Source organism: Nelusetta ayraudi, unplaced genomic scaffold (genome assembly GCF_046127955.1).
Source record: "Nelusetta ayraudi isolate G7.1 ecotype Tasmania unplaced genomic scaffold, CSIRO-AGI_Nayr_v1 ptg000055l, whole genome shotgun sequence".
In the NCBI taxonomy this organism is placed as follows: Eukaryota; Metazoa; Chordata; class Actinopteri; order Tetraodontiformes; family Monacanthidae; genus Nelusetta; species Nelusetta ayraudi.
This window is the reverse complement of record NW_027466105.1, coordinates 452,140-474,484: the sequence shown is the minus strand read 5'-3', so window position 1 is coordinate 474,484 and position 22,345 is coordinate 452,140. Positions and strand designations below refer to the sequence as shown.

The following is a 22,345-nucleotide window of genomic DNA, read 5'->3' as shown; positions in this document are numbered from 1 at the left end:
CTGACAGTGGCCACCTCTCTTTGAGCTGCAGCCAGTGATGGTCTTCATCCTCTCCCACACCTCCCTCATATTGTTGTTCTGCATCCTTTCTTCATTTTTCCTTCTGTGCTGCTCCCTCGCCTCCTTGACTTGGACTCTGAGTTCCCGCTGGACCCGCTGGAACTCCTGTCGCTCAGCATCTTTGAAGACCTTCTCCTGGTTCAGAAGGTCCTTGATGTCGCTGGTTCTCCAGGGCTTGTTGTTGGCAAAGCAGCGTCCAGATCCAACTTGAACAACAGCGTCCATACAGAAGTTTCTAAAGTCCGTAGTGCAGTCAACCATCTGGTCCATGTTGTGGTTGTGAGAGCCCTGCAATGCGTCCCAGTCTGTGGAGTCAAAGCAGTCTTTCAGAGGCTGCTCCATGTGACCAGCCTCTCTGTCGTGCCTTGTCTTGTCCAGTGGGTGAAGGGCCTGGGTTCTGGTCCAGGGCCTGGTTCTGGTACTCTCTTGTCCTGGGGGTCCCCATCCATCCGGGGACCAGGTTGTGCTTCCTGTCCTCCATCCAGGGGTGTCTGCCTCCCAGCCCTCTGGTCCTGGCTCTTCGGGGGGCTGGTGGCCTCTGGCCAGGGGGGCTCACTGCTCTGGACCTCTTCCCCACCGGCTCTGAGTTCATCTGTTTACTATTTGAATGAGTTCATTTTTGGATCATTAATTATGTAAACTAATATCTGTTGTTGTTTGGACACAATACCTGTACATTGTTGCCAGTTGCTCTCCCAAGCCCTCACTTCCATCCAATTTTTTCTCTCTTTTTCTCTCTCTGTCCCTCCCTCAGTCCTGGCCACAATATCACTCATCCATCAAAATAGAATCAAAGCAGTCATCAGGTCCTTCCTGAACCCACCCGTGTCATTCACACCCTGGGCTCACAAGCTCCGCCTTTGAGAATCAAATCTGTCAGCCATCATGAAGACATTCAGACACACTTCTGCTGCTCATGATGGCCAGACAGGACAAGGGAAAAAAAAGATTCCCCTCTGTCATTGTCAAGAAACATTTGAACATTGACACCATCACCTACCCTCACATATATTTGTATTTGTATTGATTTATTGAGCACAATTTAAAACAAGGAGGGAACGAAGCCCAAAGGGCTTGAACAGAGTTCTACTCCCATCATCTACAATCAATCCAAAGTCAAATGTCAACATAGGAAGAGAATCATTTCAAACAACAGACAACAATATAGAATACATTGAACAGTTCAAACACAAGGAGATGTTTTTTCAGTCAGTATATTTGCAGAACACACACAGTGTGTGTTGAGGCCAGTCAGGTTATTGATTCATACACACTCATCCTTTCATTGTTTGATGAGGGCTTCTGTTAACTGCTGTCTCCCTCCTCCACAGTCACTGGGTCGGAACCAGAGCTGCTCTCAAGTGCTGCTGATAGAGCTAACAGGAAGTAGCCATCTGCACAGGGCTGCTGCTGATAGTGGAGCATCACGTGTGCTTCAGTAATCATCCAATCAGGAGTGTTGTGCTATGACTTTGAGGTTGACTTGTCAGGGGGAAGCAGTGGAATTGTGTGTATTTTTGTTTTGCTTGTGAGAGTGATGGTAGGGAGCCTCTAATGTTGACTGAAGGCCTTCTATTGGCTGCTTTTGTCATTTGCCACTTCATTGTGGGTTGGTCCAGAGGGAGGGGCATGCTAGTTAAAAGCTGACCACCAAGGCTCAGGTGGTTGTGATGAGGCAATTCAAAGCAGAAACAAGGCATTGAAAGTCTTCAAACAGAATCCTAATGATCAGAGTCTTATTGTATATCAAAGATCACAAGCCAGGGTAGGAAGAATCATAAAGTGTACAAAGAAAGAGGTAGGGAGGGACTAGTGTTTTCAATTCAAGAGGAGCAATTTGTCACCTCAATTGAAGCATCCAGTATTCAGAGACATTTTGCTTTTCATGCTGATGAAGCTACTTGAAAAGTCTGAAGTCACTTCTACTGATCTTTTGGGGCCGTTGGAGTCTCAGTCCATGGTGGGACTCGAACCAACAACCTTGTGATTCACAGTCAGTTGTCTTATTAACTGAGCCATCAGTGGGCTGATGGGATGCAGCTCCTGGAGAACTGATTGAAGCTCTTCTCTGAACAGTTGAAAAAATCTGCATACAATGTTGTTTTTTTCCAAGTACAAAGAATTTTAAATACTTTCATTAAAAGTTATAGCAAAATCTCAACATGTCTGAAAACCAGAAAAAAACACATGCTATAGTATAAAGTACAAATATACACAGTAAAAACTTGGTCATGTGGTACCAAGTGGGAGTTGAACCCACATCTTCTACAACCACAGTGAGAGATTTAGCCTACTGAGCTAACCACCTTGTTAGCCAGAGCACTGTGGAGGTCAATAGGTCACCCTGTTCATACATCCCATTATACAGCCCACTGCTTCTGGTAAACACGTGACTATAAACTGTGTCATTATATCATACAGTGACCTATATATGATTGATTTGATGCTGATGATCTTCTATTATTCATCACTGATGAGGAAATGAGTTGAAGAATCTTTGGTTTTGGCAACTTGTTGTCCTTTGTTGTGTGTCTGTGTCGCTGCTTGTCAGTGTGTGTCAGTGTGTGTCAGTGTGTCAGGTGAAGCACTGAGGCCTCTGTAGTTCTTTGCTTTCTCAACGCTGAAGACGGTCTTGTGGGGACCAATGCTGACTCCCAACACAGAGCTCCCCCTTCCCTCTTTTCAAACTCTGTTTGAATTCCATTTTCAAAGAGTGAGGAGAATTTTCTTTCCTCTTAATTGTATCTAAAAGGCTTCAGCTCCACTTGTTGTGTTGCACTTGTACAAAGTGACTGTGGCTGTTTGTTTCTCCTGCAGAGTCCAGTGTTGAAACGCACCAATGTCAAGTCACTGCTGTCTATTGATGTAGTGACATCCCTGCACAGACCTCAGGAACCTGCTTAGCAGCTTAGCAGCTTAGCTCAGTGGGTTAGCCTGCTTACTGTGGTGCTGAAAACCAGGGTTCCAATCCTGGTTGTTGGTTCAATTCTGAAGCAAAGCCTCTTTTGTTCTCTTGCTACTTTGAACCAAGCCCAACTCCAACACTAAGTGAGCCTCTAATCCAGGGGTGGGCAAACTGTTTGACTGGTGGGCCATAATGGCTTCTACAATATGACAGAGGGGCCGCTTTCTCATTGGAGGAAGACATATATCAGGGGATGTGTAGACAACATGTTGCTTTAATGGCAATTAAATAATGAACACAACAAAATAATTGTTTTCATTGTTTTCTATTTCATGACTTAATGACTATTAATATAATTCCTTCAAGTTTGGTCGGCCGGATTGGAGAGTGTAATTGGCCGCATATGGCCCCCGGGACGTAGTTTGACTTCAAACCTGGATCCTCTGACATAATTCCTCCCTTCTGAACAGGCCAGAGGTGGAATCATCTTTATATGACCTTCCGTTCCTGAAATACACGTCTTTGACCTATGAATTTGACCTTTGACCCGGTTCCAACCATCTGACCCCTGATTCAATTGTTCCGTTACAATCAGGCTCCCTGAAACTGGGAGGGTGGGCGGAGTTTCAACTCAACAACAGGAAGGTAAAGTCAGTGAATGTGGCTTTGAACAGTGCCACTGATCCCTCTGGCCCTTGACCTTTGACCCTGAGAGAGAGAGATTATTTCAAGTCGAGGCTTTTTAAGGTCAAAGGTGATCAGAGCAATGATACTTCAGCATCAAAGCTTCTCTACAATAAATGCAGCATCCTGAATGCTGCTCATTGAGATGTGTGTGTGTGTGTGTGTGGCCAGCAGAGGGCAGTGTTACTGCAGCTTGCAGTCATTTGCAGCCATTTTGAAGCAGTGGCTCCAGTGCTTGGATGTTTCCCACAAGCTTCATTTGTCCATCACTACTTTGTCCTGCAGTGTGTTCTGCTCCTTGTGCAGTTTCTGCCACTGTTTTCCTGCCACTGCTTCTGACACAATGTTTGCTGCCCTTGTCTTTTGATGGAGTGAGCAGCTCCTTGAGGACCAGACCATCTTCACCTCTTGCACTCCAACTGCTCCTGGGAGCCACAGCCACATTGGATGCACCCTGGCAGAGAGAGAGGGGCGTGGCTGCACTTCAGCTCAACACAGCGTCATGTGATTTCAGGGAAGTGGGAGCAGAAACACTGGTCAGAGAATCTAAGAATCAGAAAATATCCCAAGAGCACCTCAAAGTCCAAGTGCTTCTCCGTCTGGCTGCATGTTGGCTGGAGGCAGCAGCAGCAGCAGCAGCAGGAGTCCTCCTCTCTGTTCACAGAGGGTCGCTCTAGGTGGACACAGGTGGCTTCTTTCACTCCTCTCTCAAACCATCTGTCTTCTGTGTCTAAAATCTGGACCTTTGAGTCTTGGAAGGAGCGGCCTTTGTCCCGGAAATACAGATGAACCGCTGACTCAACAGAGCTGTTGATGACAACACCTGCTTGATCATCAACACCTGATGTTGAAAAATCAACACCTTGCTATTGGTCGGTCCCATCAGCCTTAGCCCCGCCCACACCTTCACTGGTAATCTGATTGGATGTTGGTTCTGGGATTGGATGGAATCTTGGAAACGGGTTGAAAAGGGAAAGAAGGATTCTGAAATGGGATTAGATGATGTAATCCAATCCTAATTTTAATCTGGATCAAAGCTTCAGTTTGTGTTGTTGAAAACATTTCAGTAGGATGTGGAGAACTTTGACCCAAAAAGAACTGTATTATCCTGATCCCAACTGGGGGTGGGATTTCAAGGTGAATTTCAGGAAGGAAATGAGCAAAACTTTAACATTGGTCAAATAACCAATTTGTATCATTTTAGCAGAGGCCCTTCAGGCAGGCAGGCAGCAGTCATTCAGAGTTGGAGCATTTCTATCTGGCTGTACCCCAGAGAAACAATGGAAGGCCTCAGATGACTGGAGTATTGATTTGAGAATCCACATATTGGACGGATCAATATTTTAGTCCTGATCTGGTCAATAGTGTCATTTCCCATCATGCCCCTCTCACCAGTCAAGCCGTCCCGCTGCCAATACTGGTAAAGACACGACATATAAATTTAAATATTGAAGTTTCACATAAAGTATCCAGTTTTTAACGTAGGATTTTACTTATTTGATCATCCAACAGCATTGTTAGATGGCGAACCAATGGCTTGATACTATAAAAACGTCACTTCCGGGGTTGGCCAGCCGGAGGGAACGGTGGTGACGCAACGAGGAAATACAGTGAAGGCTAGACCGTCCCCAGTGGTTACCGGGGAGGCGGGGTTTGGTCCGTCCTTCTAGGCTGGGTCCTCGAAGAACGCATGTAGTTCTGGAAAGAGCCGCCAGGGGGCGCCCTCGAGTCAAAACTACCTTCTACTGCAGACTGTACAGAGAAATGAACACATGCTGAAAAAATAACACATTGATTAACAGGCAGATATTTCAGACAGGTCACTCTATAATATGTCAATAAGAAACACAATGTGTTCAAATGTGGCCTTGAACCTTCAAACCTTCCTATGACGCGTCGGTCCTCGCAGCTCCCAGTTCTGCCACTGAGGGGCGCTGTTTGACCAGTTTTTGCTTGTTTGGTTTTGTTTGTAGCCACAATGCAAGCATCAGTTGTATCATACTGGGGAGTTGATCTTTCTGCCTGGCAACAAGACATTTCCAGCCATCCATGACGGGCGCAACGTGGTGGCTAAAAGACGGCGTCATTAACGGCTGCGCTCCATTCTTTGTGGGTCAAATTCTTTGATTGTGAAGCTGCATGAAGGGATTGAATTTAGAAAAGAGAGCAAAAGACAAGAAGTGATTTGTGAAGAGCCCACTAGGAGGCCAGCAGGCTGTCAGTTAGTGTTGATGGAGACAATGATTCCATCCAACTAATGATGGAGTCAGAAAAACAGCTGACAAGTGATGGACACCAACAACTGATCCACTCACTCAAAGCCAAAGTGTCTCCACAGGAAGACGGAGGGGAGTCCTGGTGGTGAGAAGCAGCAGCTGAAGGAGCTTCTACAGCGGCAGCAGCAGCAGCAGCAGCAGCAGCAGCAGCAGCAGCAGCAGCAGGCCAGGATGAGCTGGACGTCCTCGTTATACAGAAGGTTCATTGGCTCATTCTGGGACCGGTCTGCTCCATCAGGTGAGTCCTCGTGTCTTCAGTGTGGAGCAGCACTGCAACCTGCCAGTCACAGCCAGACTGATCACAGTAAGACTGTCCACTGGCACCTCCTTCACTTCTCCCTCTGAGATCACGTCAGGACCTCCAGTGAGAAGATTCACTGAGGGACGTTGAGAGCAAACAGTCACACAGCAGCTTCACCACAGCAGCTGAAAAGTTGTGGAGAGAAAATGATGCTCACACTGTCACACTGATGTTTTCTTCTCCAACCTTTTCTCTGCTCCAGAGGCTGATGATGGTTTGCAGGAGCTTCTACAGCAGCAGAAGATCAGTCTGGAGAGGAGATGTGAACGTGCGACTGAAGGTGAAGAAGCAGGAAGTCAAACCCTCCTCAACAGCATCTACACTGACCTCTACATCACTGAGGGACTGAGTGAGGAGGTCAACAGAGAGCATGAGGTCAGGCAGCTGGAGACCAAGAAGACCAAGAAGACCACAGAGACAAAGAAGACCAAGAAGACCAAGAAGACCAAGAGGACCACCAAGACCTCTGAGACCATGGAGACCAAGAAGACCAAGAAGAGCCTCCACGACCGTCCAATCAGGTGCAGCCAGATCTTTGAAGCCTCACCTGAGCAGCAGGGACTCAGAGTCAGAGTGGTGCTGACCAACGGCGTCGCTGGGGTTGGAAAAACCTTCTCAGTGCAGAAGTTCACTCTGGACTGGGCCCAGGGCCTGGAGAACCAGGACCTTCATCTGGTGCTTCCTCTCTCATTCAGGGAGCTCACCTTGGTCAAAGAGCAGCACTACAGTCTTCTGGAGCTTCTCCATGTTTTCCATCCAACGTTAGAGAAGCTCACAGCAGAGCAGCTGCATGTCTGCAAACTTCTCTTCATCTTGGACGGCCTGGATGAAAGCAGACTGGCTCTGGACTTTGAGAAGAACCAGGTGGTGACTGACGTCACTCAGAAGAAGTCAGTCAGCGTCCTGCTAACAAACCTGATCAGAGGAGATCTGCTTCCCTCGGCTCTGCTGTGGATAACTTCCAGACCTGCAGCAGCCAATCAGATCCCTCCGTCATGTGTGGACAGGCTGACAGAAGTACGAGGCTTCACCGATGACCAGAAGGAGGAGTATTTCAGGAGGAGGTTCAGAGATAGAGGAGATGTGTCCAGCAGGATCATTTCCCACATCAAGGCCTCCAGGAGCCTCCACATCATGTGTCAGATCCCAGTCTTCTAATGGATCACTGCCACAGTTCTGGAGAGCATGTTGAGCTCAGAGCAGAGAGGAGAGCTGCCCAAGACCCTGACTGACATGTACTCACACTTCCTGCTGGTCCAGACCAAGAGGAAGCAGCACAAGTATGGAGGAGGTCCACAGGAGCTGACGGAGGCTGACAGGGAGCTTCTTCTGAAGCTGGGCCAGCTGGCATTTGAACATCTGGAGAGTGGAAACATCATGTTCTACAGTGAAGACCTGGAGAAGTGTGGTCTCAGTGTGACTGAAGCCTCTTTGTACTCAGGAGTTTGTACAGAGATCTTCAGAAGAGAGAGTGTGATCTTCCACAAAACCGTCTACTGCTTCGTTCATCTGAGCATCCAGGAGTTTCTGGCTGCAGTCTTCAGCTTCCACTGTCACACCAACTGGAAGAGGACAGAAGATGGTCACTCTGGAGAATCCCTGGATGAGTTCCTTCAGAAGATGATGAAGAAATCCCTGCAGAGTCCAAACGGTCACCTGGACTTGTTTGTTCGCTTTCTCCATGGACTCAGTCTGGAATCCAACCATAGACTCTTAGGAGGCCTGCTGGGTCTCACTGACAATCATACAGGAACCTTACAGAAGGTCATCAACAACCTGAAGGAGCTGAACACTGGTGATGTTTCTCCTGACAGAAGCATCAACATATTCCACTGTCTGCTGGAGGTGAAGGATCAGTCAGTGCATCAGGAGGTCCAAGAGTTCCTGCAGTCAGAGAACAGATCAGAGAAGGGACTCTCAGCCATCCAGTGTTCAGCTCTGGCCTACATGCTGCAGATGTCAGAGGAGGTTATGGAGGAGTTGGACCCAGGCAAGTACAACACAACCTGGGAGGGAAGATTGAGACTGATTCCAGCTGTGAGGAACTGCAGGAAGGCTGTGATACGTTTAGTAAGGTATGTAAACACTGTGTGTGTGTGTGTGTGTGTGTGTGTGTGTGTGTGTGTGTGTGTATGTGTGTTGAATTGTGAGTCAATGATGAAGAATAATGTCAAGCATATTTTGTTGAGTTGCACTTCTCTTTTTTTCCTTTTTGATTTTGTCTGACTAATTATTCCAGCTAATCTTATGGACTGTATAGGAGAGGCAAGAATCAGCTTGGTCTTCAGCCTGCTGCTTTTTCCTTCACACAGTTGTTATGTTTTTGTTGTTGTGAGTCTTTATAATGTGCACATTTGTTTGGGAAGCTTCTTTTTCATTGTTGTCAGTTGATTGCACAAGATTGATTGAATTTACACTGTCAACCAAAATCAACTCTTCAATCATTCATGATGAAGATGATGGTGATGGTGGTGATGATGATGTTGATGATGATGATGATGATGATGATGATGGAGGTGATGATGATGTTGATGTTGATGATGATGATGATGATGATGATGAGGATGATGGAGGTGGTGATGATGATGATGGTGATGAAGATGATGATGGTGATAATGATGAAGATGATGATGATGATGGTGGTGGTGATGATGATGATGATGATGATGATGATGGTGATGAAGATTATGATGATGGTGATGATGATTATGGTGGTGATGATGATGGTAATGATGATGATGATGATGATGATGATGATGATGGAAGCAGCAACTTCTCATTCTGCTCTCCTTCATTCAGTGTTCAACTCTCAGATCTTCACTGTGCAGTGGTGTCTTCAGCTCTGCAGTCCAGCCCCTCCCACCTCACACTGCTGGACCTGAGCTGGACAATCCTGAAGGATCCTGGAGTGAAGCTGCTCTGTGCTGGACTGCAGAGTCCAAACTGCAGACTGGAAGTTCTCAGGTCAGTTCCTGCTTTCTACTGGTGGACAGTGTGTGTCAGCAGATGACAACTGGTGTGTAACGCTGCTCAGTGTGAAGACTTTGAAGCAGATATTAAAGACTCATCTAGACAAAGTGGATGTTGTTGATATTTTCATGTCAACAATCTGCAGCCAGAAAAGACTTTGGATGGTGGAAGAAAGTGTGGAAAATGTCTCCAGTCACTTGAGAGCTCAACGGAAGTTGTTGATTGGTGATGAAGGTCACATGACTGATCAGAAGATCCTGTGAAGAAATATTAGAGGCAGATTAATAGTGCAGCAGTATTTCTTCATCTTGTCCTTTGAATGTGTTTGACTTGTAACAAGACTCTGATGACTGAAAACAGCCACAAGCACACAAAGGACTCACTGATTATTTTCCATCTTCACTGCTGATTGGCTGCACACTGACTGACACACTGCTGTTGTTATTGTGTTGACAACACACTGGCACAATGACTCCTTTGAGGGAATGACTCAGTGATCCCAACAGCCGCACATCTGGATCATCAACAGGGAGGAATGACTCTGAATATGACATTTACACCATGGAAGGAATCAAATATTCATTCTTTATTCAGGTTGGAGAGGTGAGTGACAACCAGCTGCAGGATTCAGGAGTGAAGGAGCTGAGTTGTTTTCTGCAGAGTCCAGAATGTAAACTGGAGACTCTGAGGTCAGTTCACCCTCTTCACTCTACAACTTCTATCACTCTTGTTATTGTTGTCATGATTTTCACTTCACTGCTGTTGGAAATTCAATTTGCAGTCACTGGTTTGTGTTTGAAATGAGTGAAACTGGGTTTAAAGGTCCAGTGTGTAAAATACTGCAATCTAGTGGTCAGATTTCAGATTGCAGCGCTCACTCACTCGCCCTCTCTCCCTCCCTCTCTGTTTCTGTCGTGTCAGATTCTGAAGTCCACATTTCACTTTGATGTTCAGAGTGATGACACCCTGGAAAAACTCTCCATCATTATAAACTCTCCATCATTTATTCTACATTCAGGTTGGAGAGCTGCAGGTTGTCAGAGCTCAGCTGTGATTGGCTGCTCTCAGCTCTGAAGTCCAACCCCTCCCACCTCAGACACCTGGACCTGAGTCTCAACCAGCTGCAGGATTCAGGAGTGAAGGTGCTGAGTGGTTTTCTGCAGAGTCCAGACTGTAAACTGGAGACTCTGAGGTCAGTTCACCCTCTTCACTCTACAACTTCTATCACTCTCGTAATTGTTGTCATGATTTTCACTTGACTGGGCCCTGTTGCAGGAAACTAGGATGAGGGATTAAGCCGGGATATCTTGGTTATCCTGGATCAATTGATGTTTGATGTGGTTGCACAACAGTGGGATAGGTGGAAGTGAGATATGTTCTGCTAGAAGTTACCGTGGAGATTTATTGTGTGGAGTGAGCTGCTCCAGACCAGGCTGAGTTCCAGGATCTAATTCATCCTTGTCTCAGTCAACAGTCACCACCAGTGGAAGGCAGTGCTTCTTCCACTCAACACTGCACGTTGTTATCACATTCACCTCCAGCCACTGTCATTATTTCAAGCTTTGGAATCATTTCATTTCAATCATGATAAAGAAATGAGTTGAGATCATATTGCAATCATTGGATCATTTCTAACATGACTTCTACTTTGCCATGCATCCTATATAAAAATACACATCCCATAGAAAGATGAAGACACATCAAAGAGTAACATGAGCTTGTTTTTGTGACAGTGGACGGTCCTGTCACTATGCCTCCAATTGATCATGCGCCCTGGCTGCTTGGCCAAGGGAAGATCCCTTTGGCTGAATGCTTGGTGCGCATGACTATGACCTGGGAGTCTGGGCTTCCAAGCTCGCGAGCTTTGAAAGTTTGAGAGTCTGGAGACTCATGGAGATGGCAGCTCGATAGAACGGCTCCCGAAAGAACCGAAGAAATCACAGACCTACCCCCAGTAATATAATTTCCACATACCACGGTAAACGTACAGAGGGGGTAAGACGACAAACGAAGCCCCTGCTTCTATATAACAATCGGCGAGAGAAAGGAAGTAGTTACAGCTAACTCCGTGAAGCCACGGGCTAACGAAGAAGCGAGGACGAGATGGCTAGCTTAGAAGTGTTACTAGAAGAACTGAGAGGTTTCCGTCAGGAAAACAACGAACAACTGAAGTCTATCAAGGAGGAAATTAATAAAACGAATGCAAGAATCAGCGAAGTGGAGGAGCGGGTGGAGAAAAATGAAGAGAGGACTCTAAACACGGAGGAAGTGTTAACCGGGCTGCTAAAGTTACACGTGAAGCTGGAAGAAAAGCTAACGGACCTGGACAGTCGATCTCGTCGGGAAAATGTCAGGATCTACGGTGTTCCGGAGGGGTCCGAGAAGGACTCGGAGTCGATGACTACATTTGTGGAGACCTTACTGAAAGAGGGGCTCGGTCTGGTCGAGAACGCGGCAGACGTGCGGATAGAAAGAGCACATCGGGCGCTGGGACCGCAACCCCCGAAGAATGTATCACCACGTTCAATACTTGTGAGGTTTTCGAGCTTCAAAATGAAAGAGTTTGTACTGCGCAAGGCTTGGCAACAAAAGGGACTCTTTTGGCGTGAAAAGCGAATAAATCTCGACCACGACTACCCACCAGCCATTCTCAGAAAATGACGAGAGTATACGGAGGTTCGTAGGGCTCTGAAGGAGAACGGGGTCTCGTTCCAGACCCTTTTTCCGGCGAGATTGCGAGTGAGATATGAAGAAGGGCCCAGAACCTACGACAACATAGAGGAGGCTACGGAGGACATGGTCAAAAGAGGTTACAAAGTGAAAGTCATCAGTTCACCTGATTCCCTGAAGGAGCAGATCGAGCGGCTGACCTGGACTAGGACAGGAGGGAGAAGAGAGAAAGGCGCCTCCAGCTCTTCAAGAGAAGTCAACTACAAAGAGAGGCTCAGGGCATTTAGGAGAACATCACCACCAGCTCCTTGAGAACTGAAGGATACCACGTTTTTCCTCTTGAGGTACACTTCTCAGATAGAAATTTCTACATAGGCTAAGTTAAAGATGATAGTTTCACAAAAAGGTTTGTCAGGGTCCATTCGGAACTGTGCTGCTGCCACCTGAAGGGCCCTCACCAATAGATTTGGGAGGACATTCCCTTCCGGGCTGTCACCAAGAAGCTCAACAGGGTCTAGGTTATGGACCCCTGTTTGGAAGCCGAGCTTGTTTTGTTTTGTTTTTTGTTTTTTTGTTTTTTCATTGTGCAGTGAGTATGTATGTTCTTGCTTTATCTGTTCATGTTCTTTTAGTTCTAGTGGGCTTGAGGGGGCTCTCCAATGTGATTGGTGAAATGGAAGACATCACTTAAATGGAAAGAAAACAACTGAAGGTGGTTTCATTCAATATAAATGGTATGCATAATCCGATAAAAAGATGGAAGATTTTATCTAAATTAAAGAAAGAAAAGGTCCAAATTTTCTGCAGGAAACCCACCTAGACGATTCCGAACATGCCAAGTTGAATAAGATGGGATATAAATATGTGTATTTTTCTTCCCATGCTTCGGGGAGGCGAAGAGGGGTGGCAACTTTAATATCAAGTACTCTGCACTATGAACATATTGCAGAACATAAAGACAAGGAAGGCAGATTTGTTTTGACTACAGGGAAAATTGATGGCGTCCTGATAACTCTTATTAATGTTTATGCTCCACCTGGTAGCGACTGGACCTTCTATAGACACATATTTGAAATGACAGTAACAAAAAGTCAAGGGGTATTGATATATGCCGGGGACTTTAATGTTAGATTAAACCCGAATTTGGATTCGTCTAATGGAAAATCTAATACACAAACTATCAGTAAAAGAATCAGAAACATGTTAGAAGAAACTGGATTGGTGGATGTATGGAGAGTTAAAAATCCATGTCGTCGGGATTACACGCATTACTCCCCTCCATACAAAGTATACTCACGCATAGATTATTTTTTCATGCTCAAAGATGATATTCATAGGATAGAAAAATGTGAAATCGGCCAGAGCCCTAACTCGGACCACAGTCCAATTTATATGTCTTTTTTTCTGACTAGGAAAAACAGATTCACTCTCTGGAGGTTTAACACAAACTTGCTGAAAAATAAAATTATTAAAAATAATTTGAAAGATGAAATTAAAAGATACTTGGATGAAAACGACAATGAAGAGGTGGGGCCAATTATACTCTGGGACGCGTTAAAGTCGGTGATCAGGGGGAAAATAATAGCGATCTCCTCAAACAAAAAGAAAATGAGATTACAAAAACAATGCAAACTGGAGGAGGAGTTAAGGAAACTCCAACAGGAGCATTGTAAAACCTTCCGGGAGGTAACAAATATTAAAATCAAGGAAGTGAAAAGAGAATTGGATGAGTTAAACACACTAGAGATACAAAAGAAACTTCTCCTTACAAGACAAAAATATTATGAAGGGGGGGAGAAATCGCTCAAGCTCTTAGCATTTAAATTATGAAAACAACAGTCAGATAGAACTATTTATAAAATATGAAACACAAATACAAATGGTGTTGAGACAGGACTGGGAAATATTCATAAATGTTTTAAAAACTTTTATCAGACCTTATATTCCCAACCCAAATTAAACAACGATCATCAGATAGACATCTTTCTTTCCCACCTGACTCTCCCTACAGTCACGAGTGAACAAAATAAAAAATTAATATCGGAGATAACCGACGAAGAACTACGAGCAGTTATTGGAAAGTTAAAAGGAGGAAAATCCCCAGGAATGGATGGTTTTACCTCCGAGTGGTATAAAGAAATGCAAGATCAGTTAATCCCTACTTTATTGAGAGCGTTTAACTGCGTTTTGAAAGACAAAATAATCCCTCCTTCAGTAATTCCTAAGGAGGGGAAGGATAAATTGGATTGTGGTAACTACCGTCCAGTGAGTGTGTTAAATATTGATTATAAATTATTTACTGCCATATTTTCACAGAGGCTTGAAAAAATTTTACCCGACATAATACATAAGGACCAGACGGGTTTTATCAAACACAGAATGACTCAGGACAACATCAGAAAAACATTTCACATCTTGAATCACGTAGAACAAAACAAAATAGAAACTGCAATGCTGAGTTTGGACGCAGAAAAGGCATTTGACTCGGTCAGATGGTAATTTCTGTATAAAGTGTTGCATAAATTTGGATTCCACCAGTCCTTAATTGATGTATTGGCGGCATTGTACGAGAAACCATCAGCTAAGATAAAAATTAACGGAGATCTATCGGAATCATTTATTTTGGAAAGAGGTACGAGGCAGGGGTGTTGTATTTCACCTCTCCTCTTCGCCCTTTTTATAGAGCCTTTGAGCCAATGGATAAGGCAGAGGCCTGACATAACAGGAGTTGCGATGGCCTCTGGTGAACAAAAGCTATCCCTGTTCGCTGATGATTTAATACTAACTATAACAAATCCAACTAAAACTATACCCATATTAATGGAGATGATTGCGGAATATGGTTCATTGTCGGGTTACAAGATTAATATCAACAAGACTCAGACTCTATGTCCCTCCAAACAAAATTAAGAGTTTGTATAGATGGAATTGGGAGGCGGATTCCATAAAATATTTGGGGGTTTTTCTAACAAAAGAATTTTCCAGGACTTTCGATGCCAACTATGGCCCCCTAACATCAAGACTAAAAATAGACATACAGAGATGGAATGTGATCCCTTTTTTCAATTTACACTCCAGAGTTGAGTCAGTCCACGCTTGTTATATCTATTTCAGTGCTTACCTATCTTGATTCCGGAGAAACAATTTACAGAATGGGACAGATTAATATCACAATATATCTGGCAAGGGAAAAAGGCCAGAATAAGGTACAGAACACTGCAGTTGAAGAAAGAGAAAGGGGGGTTGGGTCTTCCCAACCTACAGGAATATTATCTTGCAGCTCAACTGAAACCATTAATCTATCTATGCTGTCCACAATACAATGCAGGATGGAAAGACATAGAGAGTTCCTCAGTGGAAGGTGTACCTCTCTTATCGATGTTCATGGACAAAGAACTACAAGATGATTTGATGATACGGCATGACTCGATGTTATACACAATGCTAAACTCTTGGAGAAGAATAGTGAAAATTTGCCATTTAGGTAACCAGATCAAAATGTTCAAGTGGTGCGCTTTTGACTCGGCTTTTAAACCAAACAAGAATGATGGGAGATTCAAGGGATGGATCTCAAAAGGATTAACCACCTATTATACATTCATCAAGAGGGGGGTGTTTCAGAGTTTTGAAGAACTTCAAAGGTCAAATGGGTTGGAGAAGGATGACTTCTTCAGATATCTGCAGGTTAGGTCTTACTATAATCATAATCTACAAGAAACTTGGGAAACAGCTGGACCAGGATTCTTAGAAGTGCTTTTGTCATTGTTGAAATCAGGTTCCTGTACTAAAGTTGTCTCCAAGTTATACAATGGTATTCAGCTGTTCAAACAAGTTGACACAGACTACATAAGGAATAAATGGCAAAAAGAAGGAAATTTAATTATTTCTGTTGAAAGCTGGGAAAAGATTCACAAATTTCAATGGACGACCTCAAGCTCCAATTCATGGAGGGAATTCTGTTGGAAGAACATTGTTCGGTTTTTTGTTACCCCTGCCCAGAAAAAACATCACAGCAACAGTGCTACCTGCTGGAGACAATGTAAGACAGACAAGGCAAATCATTACCATATCTTCTGGGGTTGTCCGGTGATCAAACCATTCTGGGATCAACTGTGCATGCACTTAAATAACATTTTTGTTGAGAAAATTCCTTTTAAATGTGAAGTCCTGTACTTAGGAGACATCTCATGGGATAACTGGAATTTGTCAGATAAAAAACTCATGGCAATGCTTCTGGCAGCAAGCAAAAAAACTATCACGAGAAAATGGTTGAGGACTGAAGCACCTACAATTGATGAATGGATTGATATTGTTCAGAATATTTACATTCTAGAGAAATTCTCATTCTGTCTTAAAGGTCAAAGAGACTCCTTTTTCAGGATATGGACAAAATGGACGGAATATATAAAAGCTGTAATTTCTGTAAACTGAATTTGACTGCTCTGTAAAATCATTGTCATGATACACACTGCTAAGACTGGTTCATGAGATGATACACATTTTACTGTGTTTTTTTTTTTTTTTTTCTTTTTTATGTTAAAAGGAATGGAGTATTATTAGCAATTATATTTTCATATCCACACTTGATGTGGACTTTATATTGTACGCAAGAGAAATGTCTGTACACTTGCTTCTCCAAATAAACAATAAATTACAAAAAAAAAGAAAGTTCGAGAGTCTGAATCCCCGTCCCAGGCGCAAATCCTCATGGAGGCTTATGAGGAGGTCAAAGATGGCCAATCCGTTAAGCCCAGCTCCATAACCGGGGTCTATGGAAGGAAGCCGCGTGCATGGCGCACTGATCCAGGATAGCTTTCACCTGGCTTGATGAATCCGTGTCTTCTCATCCTGGATGGCTTTTAGTGCAACCCATGAAGCCTGGACACACATGTTGTGGATTGGTTGAACGCTGAAGGCTTAGTGACTCATCTTGGATGACGCAATCCTACTTTGGTGCAAGGGGGCCCAGACAGCAACATCATCAAGAGCCAGTAATGGACTCCACAGTGCAGCACTCGTTCGCTCGCCCTCCCTCTCCCATTTTATTCTGTAGAGTCAGATTCTGAAGTCGACATTTCACTTTGATTTTCAGAGTGATGACACCCTGGAAAAACTCTCCATCATTATAAACTCTCCATCATTTATTCTACATTCAGGCTGGAGGGGTGCAGTTTGTCAGAGCTCAGCTGTGATTGGCTGCTCTCAGCTCTGAAGTCCAACCCCTCCCACCTCAGAGAGCTGGACCTGAGTGACAACCAGCTGCAGGATTCAGGAGTGAAGGTGCTGAGTGGTTTTCTGCAGAGTCCAGACTGTAAACTGGAGGTTCTGAGGTCAGTACTGGTTTGGAACCAGTGGATGATGGTTTCAGCACCAAACACACTTCATCACACATGTTGAATAAACATTGAACTGAAGGTTGATTCATATCAAAATGACATCCAGAAATATGAAAACTTCATTCTGTTCATCAGTGGTCATGTGACCAAACATCATTTCAACACACATTAGTTTTGGACTGAGGATTTAATTTCAAGGTGACATTTTCTGTAGTGTCAGATTCTGAAGTCGACATTTCACTTTGATTTTCAGAGTGATGACACCTTGGAAAAACTCTCCATCATTATAAACTCTCCATCATTTATTCTCTATTCAGGTTGATTGACTGCAGTTTGTCAGAGGTCAGTTGTGATTGGCTGCTCTCAGCTCTGAAGTCCAACCCCTCCCACCTCAGAGAGCTGGACCTGAGTGACAACCAGCTGCAGGATTCAGGAGTGAAGGTGCTGAGTGGTTTTCTGCAGAGTCCAGACTGTAAACTGGAGGTTCTGAGGTCAGTACTGGTTTGGAACCAGTGGATGATGGTTTCAGCACCAAACACACTTCATCACACATGTTGAATAAACATTGAACTGAAGGTTGATTCATATCAAAATGACATCCAGAAATATGAAAACTTCATTCTGTTCATCAGTGGTCATGTGACCAAACATCATTTCAACACACATTAGTTTTGGACTGAGGATTTAATTTCAAGGTGACATTTTCTGTAGTGTCAGATTCTGAAGTCGACATTTCACTTTGATTTTCAGAGTGATGACACCTTGGAAAAACTCTCCATCATTATAAACTCTCCATCATTTATTCTCTATTCAGGTTGATTGACTGCAGTTTGTCAGAGGTCAGTTGTGATTGGCTGCTCTCAGCTCTGAAGTCCAACCCCTCCCACCTCAGAGAGCTGGACCTGAGGTTGAACAACCTGAAGGCTTCATCAGTGAAGCCACTGATGGATCTTGTCCACAGCAGAGACTATCAACTGCAGACTGTGAGGTCAGTACTGGTTTGGAAGCAGTGGATGATGGTTCCAGCACCAAAGCCAGTTGATCCCACAGCAGAGGTCCAGTGTTCCCAGTCACAGTGTGAGAGGAGGATGGTGTCGTCCAGCTGCTCCTCATTCATCCAACATCTGCTGCCAAACTGCTTCTTCTCTCAGTTCACCACTCAATTATTGATCAGTTCATCTTCATCAGGCCTCAGTATCAGTCCAACACTCCATGCTCACATGACCTTCATATGTTCCACACTTGACATGTGACTGAGAGTCTGCTTCTTCTCACCAGTCACTCCATCATCTCCATCAACAGTCAACGTCTGTGTGATGATGCGTTCAAGGACTGTGAGTCCTGACTCCTGCTGTCTCTTCTTCTCTCTGCAGGTGGGAGAGGTATTGAGGGAGGATGAGGAGGAGAGTGAAGAGGAGAGCCCCATCTAGTGGTGGCTGACAGAACTGCGTGTCACGACCTTTGACCCCAGTGGAGCCTGGTGGCTGGCAGACTGCTTCTCCCTACACGCTGCTGTGGTTACTGGGAGAGACGTCCCAGAAGCCACTGGTGGACCTTGCAGTGCCACATATGGACTCTTGGATTGTTCTTGGCCTTCCAGTGAAGCACTGCGTGAGCACTGGAGGTCAACCATGACTGATAGAGGTCAAAGGTCAGAGGTTTGACCAATTACAAAGACCATAATTAATTAGATTATTTTCTTTAATGGAGTCCCAGCACTAATAAATATATATTTGTATGCGTACCCATATAAGTCCATCAATGTTAAATGCACCTTTTTTCTTGAGCAGTATCTCCACCTGCTTGTGTTTGCATGTTCAGGTAGATTAATGTGTATGTAGATCTATGTTAGTAGCTTCAATGTGCTGTGAAATGTGGCATCTTCACCAACACTTGTATCATTTGACTCAGGTGTCTCAGTGTTTGCAGAGTCATTGCAATAAAGCGCTCAACACCCTGGTGGTTCTGGATTGTTTAAGAGCTAAACACCCTGGTGGTTCTGGATTGTTCTAGGGGGTTCTAAGAGCTAAACACCCTGGTGGTTCTGGGTGGTTCTGGATGGTTCTAGGAGCTAAACACCCTGGTGGTTCTGGATGGTTCTAGGAGGTTCTAGGGGGTTCTAAGAGCTAAACACCCTGGTGGTTCTGGGTGGTTCTAGTACAGACATAGGCAAACCCCGTCCTAATAGAGTTGCCGTATGTGACGTCATTGGCAGTCGCCCAGACTACATCGGTTGATTAAGGTTATCTTTTTTTTTTCTGTCAATCCCTGGCGTATTTACGGTACTTTGTTTGTATTAATGTTGTATACACAAAATTCTCTCTCTCTCTCTCTCTCTATGTATTGTTGGATCAGATTTCCTTGTGCCGTGCTGCTGATCCGCGTGTTAGTTGAATGAAGAGTCACAGGAGAAGAATGCCAATTTAAATATGTCTTTAGTAAAGAAATCAATTGAGGGTACAACTATACAGAGCTCTGGGCCCAGTTCAGAACCCTAGCAACACCAAAGTATTGTCAGGGCATGAAGTCTGACTGCTCTCTGTCCCTTGACCCAGTCCTTTTATACAGAAAGAAAACATGCAAACACTCCCAGGTGTTGTCCTCTTCTGACTGCCTGCCCGGTCTCCAGACCCAAGCCTCATTGGATGTTGGGGCAGCCTTTGATCCAAGTCTCTGATTACTGAGTGCAACAGGAAACAAGTCCTTATTTGGCAGGGAGCCAAATGATCCATCATTGGTTCCAGCGTGACCTGTTGAAATAATACAGTGCACAACATGCCTGAGGTCACAGGCTCCTCCCCCCCGTGCCTCCGATGGATCATGAGTTCTCCCACCTGTAAATGACCGGGTTATAAAGTCTTATGGTGGTCGCAAAGTCAGTTAGCTCTCTGTCCATCCTCTGGTCCCCCATGGTCACCCTCTGCTCCCCCAGGGTGATCCGGTCCCCCAGGGTCACCCTCTGGTCACCCACTGGTCCCCCAGGGTCACCCTCTGGTCTCCAGGGTCACCCTCTGCTCCCCCAGGGTCACCAGTTAGTGAGGGATGTTCTTCCCTTTGTTCCTTCTTGAGCTCTTTGTGTGACTCCTGCAACAATGCCTTTTCTCTATGAGTAGGTCAGCCAAATGATTAAACAGCTTTATATTAATAATCATGTTATTATAAACAAACATCTAAACTAATTATATTATTCAACACTAACATCTAAACTAAATATATGATTCCAACAGTATAGATATACATACAAGGTAAATCAAAATACAGTGACAAATGTATGTATTCAACACACACTATCTATCACCGGCAAAATAGCGAATTGTGACCGCCATCTATCCATATATCACGTTCGACCGCGATGTAGAGGTCTGTCCCAATGGAGTTGCCCCCCCCTGTCAACATAACTTCGGTGGCCCGCCGACTCGATGCAGGTCTGTCATGTCACCCCTGTTCTAGTAGCTCAACAGCCTGGTGGGGCTTCACAGACACTGACTTGGTTCCATTGACATTACAGCAACACGTTTTCTCCATGATATCCCAGGATACATTATCTCCTCCTATGAGGTGGCTCACCAAAACACTGCATCCATCTGCTGCTGCTCCGCTACCCCCCACCCCCTCTGTCTAGTAAAGCCTTCTCGTGTGTCACAGTTCCACTCATAGCAAGGCTCCATCAGGGTTAGGTAAAAACAAACCCAGTGTTTGAACAAACTGAGTGGAGCTCAGCAGTGACAAGGTCACTACTGTCCTTTGTCAAGGCCAACGTTGAGCCTCCTACTCCCCCTACAGCCACAAGGATCCAGGACTTCCTCTGGAAACACACCAGGACAAACAGCCCACACATCAGAAAAACACATTTCAGTCCATAAAATGTGTGTATTTATTGATCTATTTGTAGTAGTTGATAATAGTTGATACAACTCACTGCTGACAAGGTTTACACAACACAACAAACCATTGAGTTCAAAACCCAAAGAATAATTGTGTACTTTTCACACACATCCCCGCGCCATGTTCACTGGTCAGTGAACGGGTCACGTGACCCCGTACGTCACCAGCAGTCCATGGCTGTGTCTCAGTTCAGGCGCTGCATCCTTGGAAGGCTGCAATTTGAAAGGAAGTTGCGTCACCGCACTGCGCTGAAGGCTCCTCCCAATTCCCAATAGTCAGAACGACGCTCCAAATGCTCCCTACTGTTAGCACCAAGGCTACACCACTACTATCCTTCACCTCCTTCTGTATCCCAGGATGCTTTGCGTGCTGCTGCTGCAAAGCATCCTGGGATCCTGGGAAGTCAGCTGAAATTAGCGCCATCTACTGGCAAAGACACCGCGTATAAATTTAAGTATTGAAATTTCACATCAAATCTTCAGTTTTTAACGCAGGGTTTTTACTGATTTGAACATCCAACCAACCAATGGTGAGCTTGATGCTATGAAAACCACACTTCCGGGGTTGGCCAGCAGGAGGGAACGGCGGTGACGCAACCAGGAAGTACGCCCAAGGCTAGACCGTCCCGTGAGGTTACCGGGGAGGCGGGGTTTGGGTCGGTCCTTCTGGGCCGGGTCCTTGGGAGGACGCTTCCTTCAGACGGAGGACGCTTCCTTCAGACGGAGGACGCATCCTTCGGCCGGAGGACGCTTCCTTCGGACGGTGGACGCTTCCTTCAGACAATGGAGGCTTCCTTCCAAGGATGCAGACCCTGGATTGAGACTTAGTCCATGAACTGCTAGTTTGTTTTTCTAGATATACAGCGCTTACTGTCTAGGTGGGAACAACTGGCTGTGTGTGTGTGTGTGTGTGTGTGTGTGTGTGTGTGTGTGTGTGTGTGAGACGGGCACTAGTAGACAGAGTGTGCGGTCCTCTGGGACGTGGTCCTGCTGCTCTGGCTGCTGAGGCTCATGTGCTTGTGGAGGCACGGCAGCTTCCTGGCCAGCAGCTTTCTCAAGTGGCTCTGGAACTTCTTGCCCACAAACGTGTAAAACACGGGACTGACGCAACAGTACACGTAGGCCACGTTCTGCGTCACGTACAGCGCATAGTCCGTGGCCTCCAAGGCGGCACACGATGAGCCGCCCCCCCCCCCCGGCTGGGGCCGGAGAGCTCGAGGGCGCGCAGGAAGACTATCACGTTGTAGGACGTCCAGCAG

The 22,345-nt window shown here is 45.2% G+C and overlaps 4 protein-coding genes and 1 long non-coding RNA gene across 5 annotated transcripts in view; all 5 read left to right on the top strand.

Annotated features, from left to right (window-relative positions):
- The first annotated feature begins 2,291 nt into the window (after window positions 1–2,291).
- On the top strand, window positions 2,292–7,384 carry LOC142896524 (protein NLRC3-like). Its single transcript, XM_076038225.1, has 3 exons — window positions 2,292–2,296; window positions 5,988–6,163; window positions 6,429–7,384. Exons 1-3 carry the CDS (start codon window positions 2,292–2,294, stop codon window positions 7,382–7,384), a joined length of 1,137 nt encoding a protein of 378 aa, XP_075894340.1.
- A 27-nt stretch (window positions 7,385–7,411) lies between these two features.
- The window catches only part of LOC142896523 (NACHT, LRR and PYD domains-containing protein 12-like), a 167,421-nt gene continuing 152,487 nt past the window's right edge, over window positions 7,412–22,345 (top strand). The window contains exon 1 of the mRNA XM_076038224.1: window positions 7,412–8,301. Coding sequence (XP_075894339.1) covers window positions 7,412–8,301 — 890 coding nt within the window. The remainder of the gene's footprint in view (window positions 8,302–22,345) is intronic.
- LOC142896520 (uncharacterized) overlaps window positions 8,421–22,345 on the top strand; it is a 63,100-nt gene continuing 49,175 nt past the window's right edge. The window contains exon 1 of the mRNA XM_076038220.1: window positions 8,421–9,190. Coding sequence (XP_075894335.1) covers window positions 8,571–9,190 — 620 coding nt within the window. The 5' untranslated portion in view covers window positions 8,421–8,570. The remainder of the gene's footprint in view (window positions 9,191–22,345) is intronic.
- On the top strand, window positions 9,758–17,278 carry LOC142896521 (ribonuclease inhibitor-like). Its single transcript, XM_076038221.1, has 3 exons — window positions 9,758–9,885; window positions 10,215–10,388; window positions 17,023–17,278. The coding sequence occupies exons 1-3, from the start codon at window positions 9,758–9,760 to the stop codon at window positions 17,261–17,263; spliced, it is 543 nt and encodes a 180-aa protein (XP_075894336.1). The 3' UTR covers window positions 17,264–17,278.
- Window positions 18,021–18,946, top strand: LOC142896519 (uncharacterized). Its single transcript, XR_012928368.1, has 2 exons — window positions 18,021–18,194; window positions 18,583–18,946. It is a non-coding gene; the product is annotated as an uncharacterized LOC142896519 (long non-coding RNA).

Bases quoted from the DNA above. Each gene is read 5' to 3' on its own strand.
- LOC142896524 (XM_076038225.1), top strand. The intron at 6,164-6,428 runs GTGAGTCCTCGT...TCTCTGCTCCAG, and splicing joins GGACCGGTCTGCTCCATCAG to AGGCTGATGATGGTTTGCAG.
- LOC142896521 (XM_076038221.1), top strand. From the start codon at position 9,758: ATGGAAGGAATCAAATATTCATTCTTTATTCAGGTTGGAGAGGTGAGT. The intron at 9,886-10,214 runs GTCAGTTCACCC...TTCTACATTCAG, and splicing joins TGTAAACTGGAGACTCTGAG to GTTGGAGAGCTGCAGGTTGT. The intron at 10,389-17,022 runs GTCAGTTCACCC...TTCTACATTCAG, and splicing joins TGTAAACTGGAGACTCTGAG to GCTGGAGGGGTGCAGTTTGT.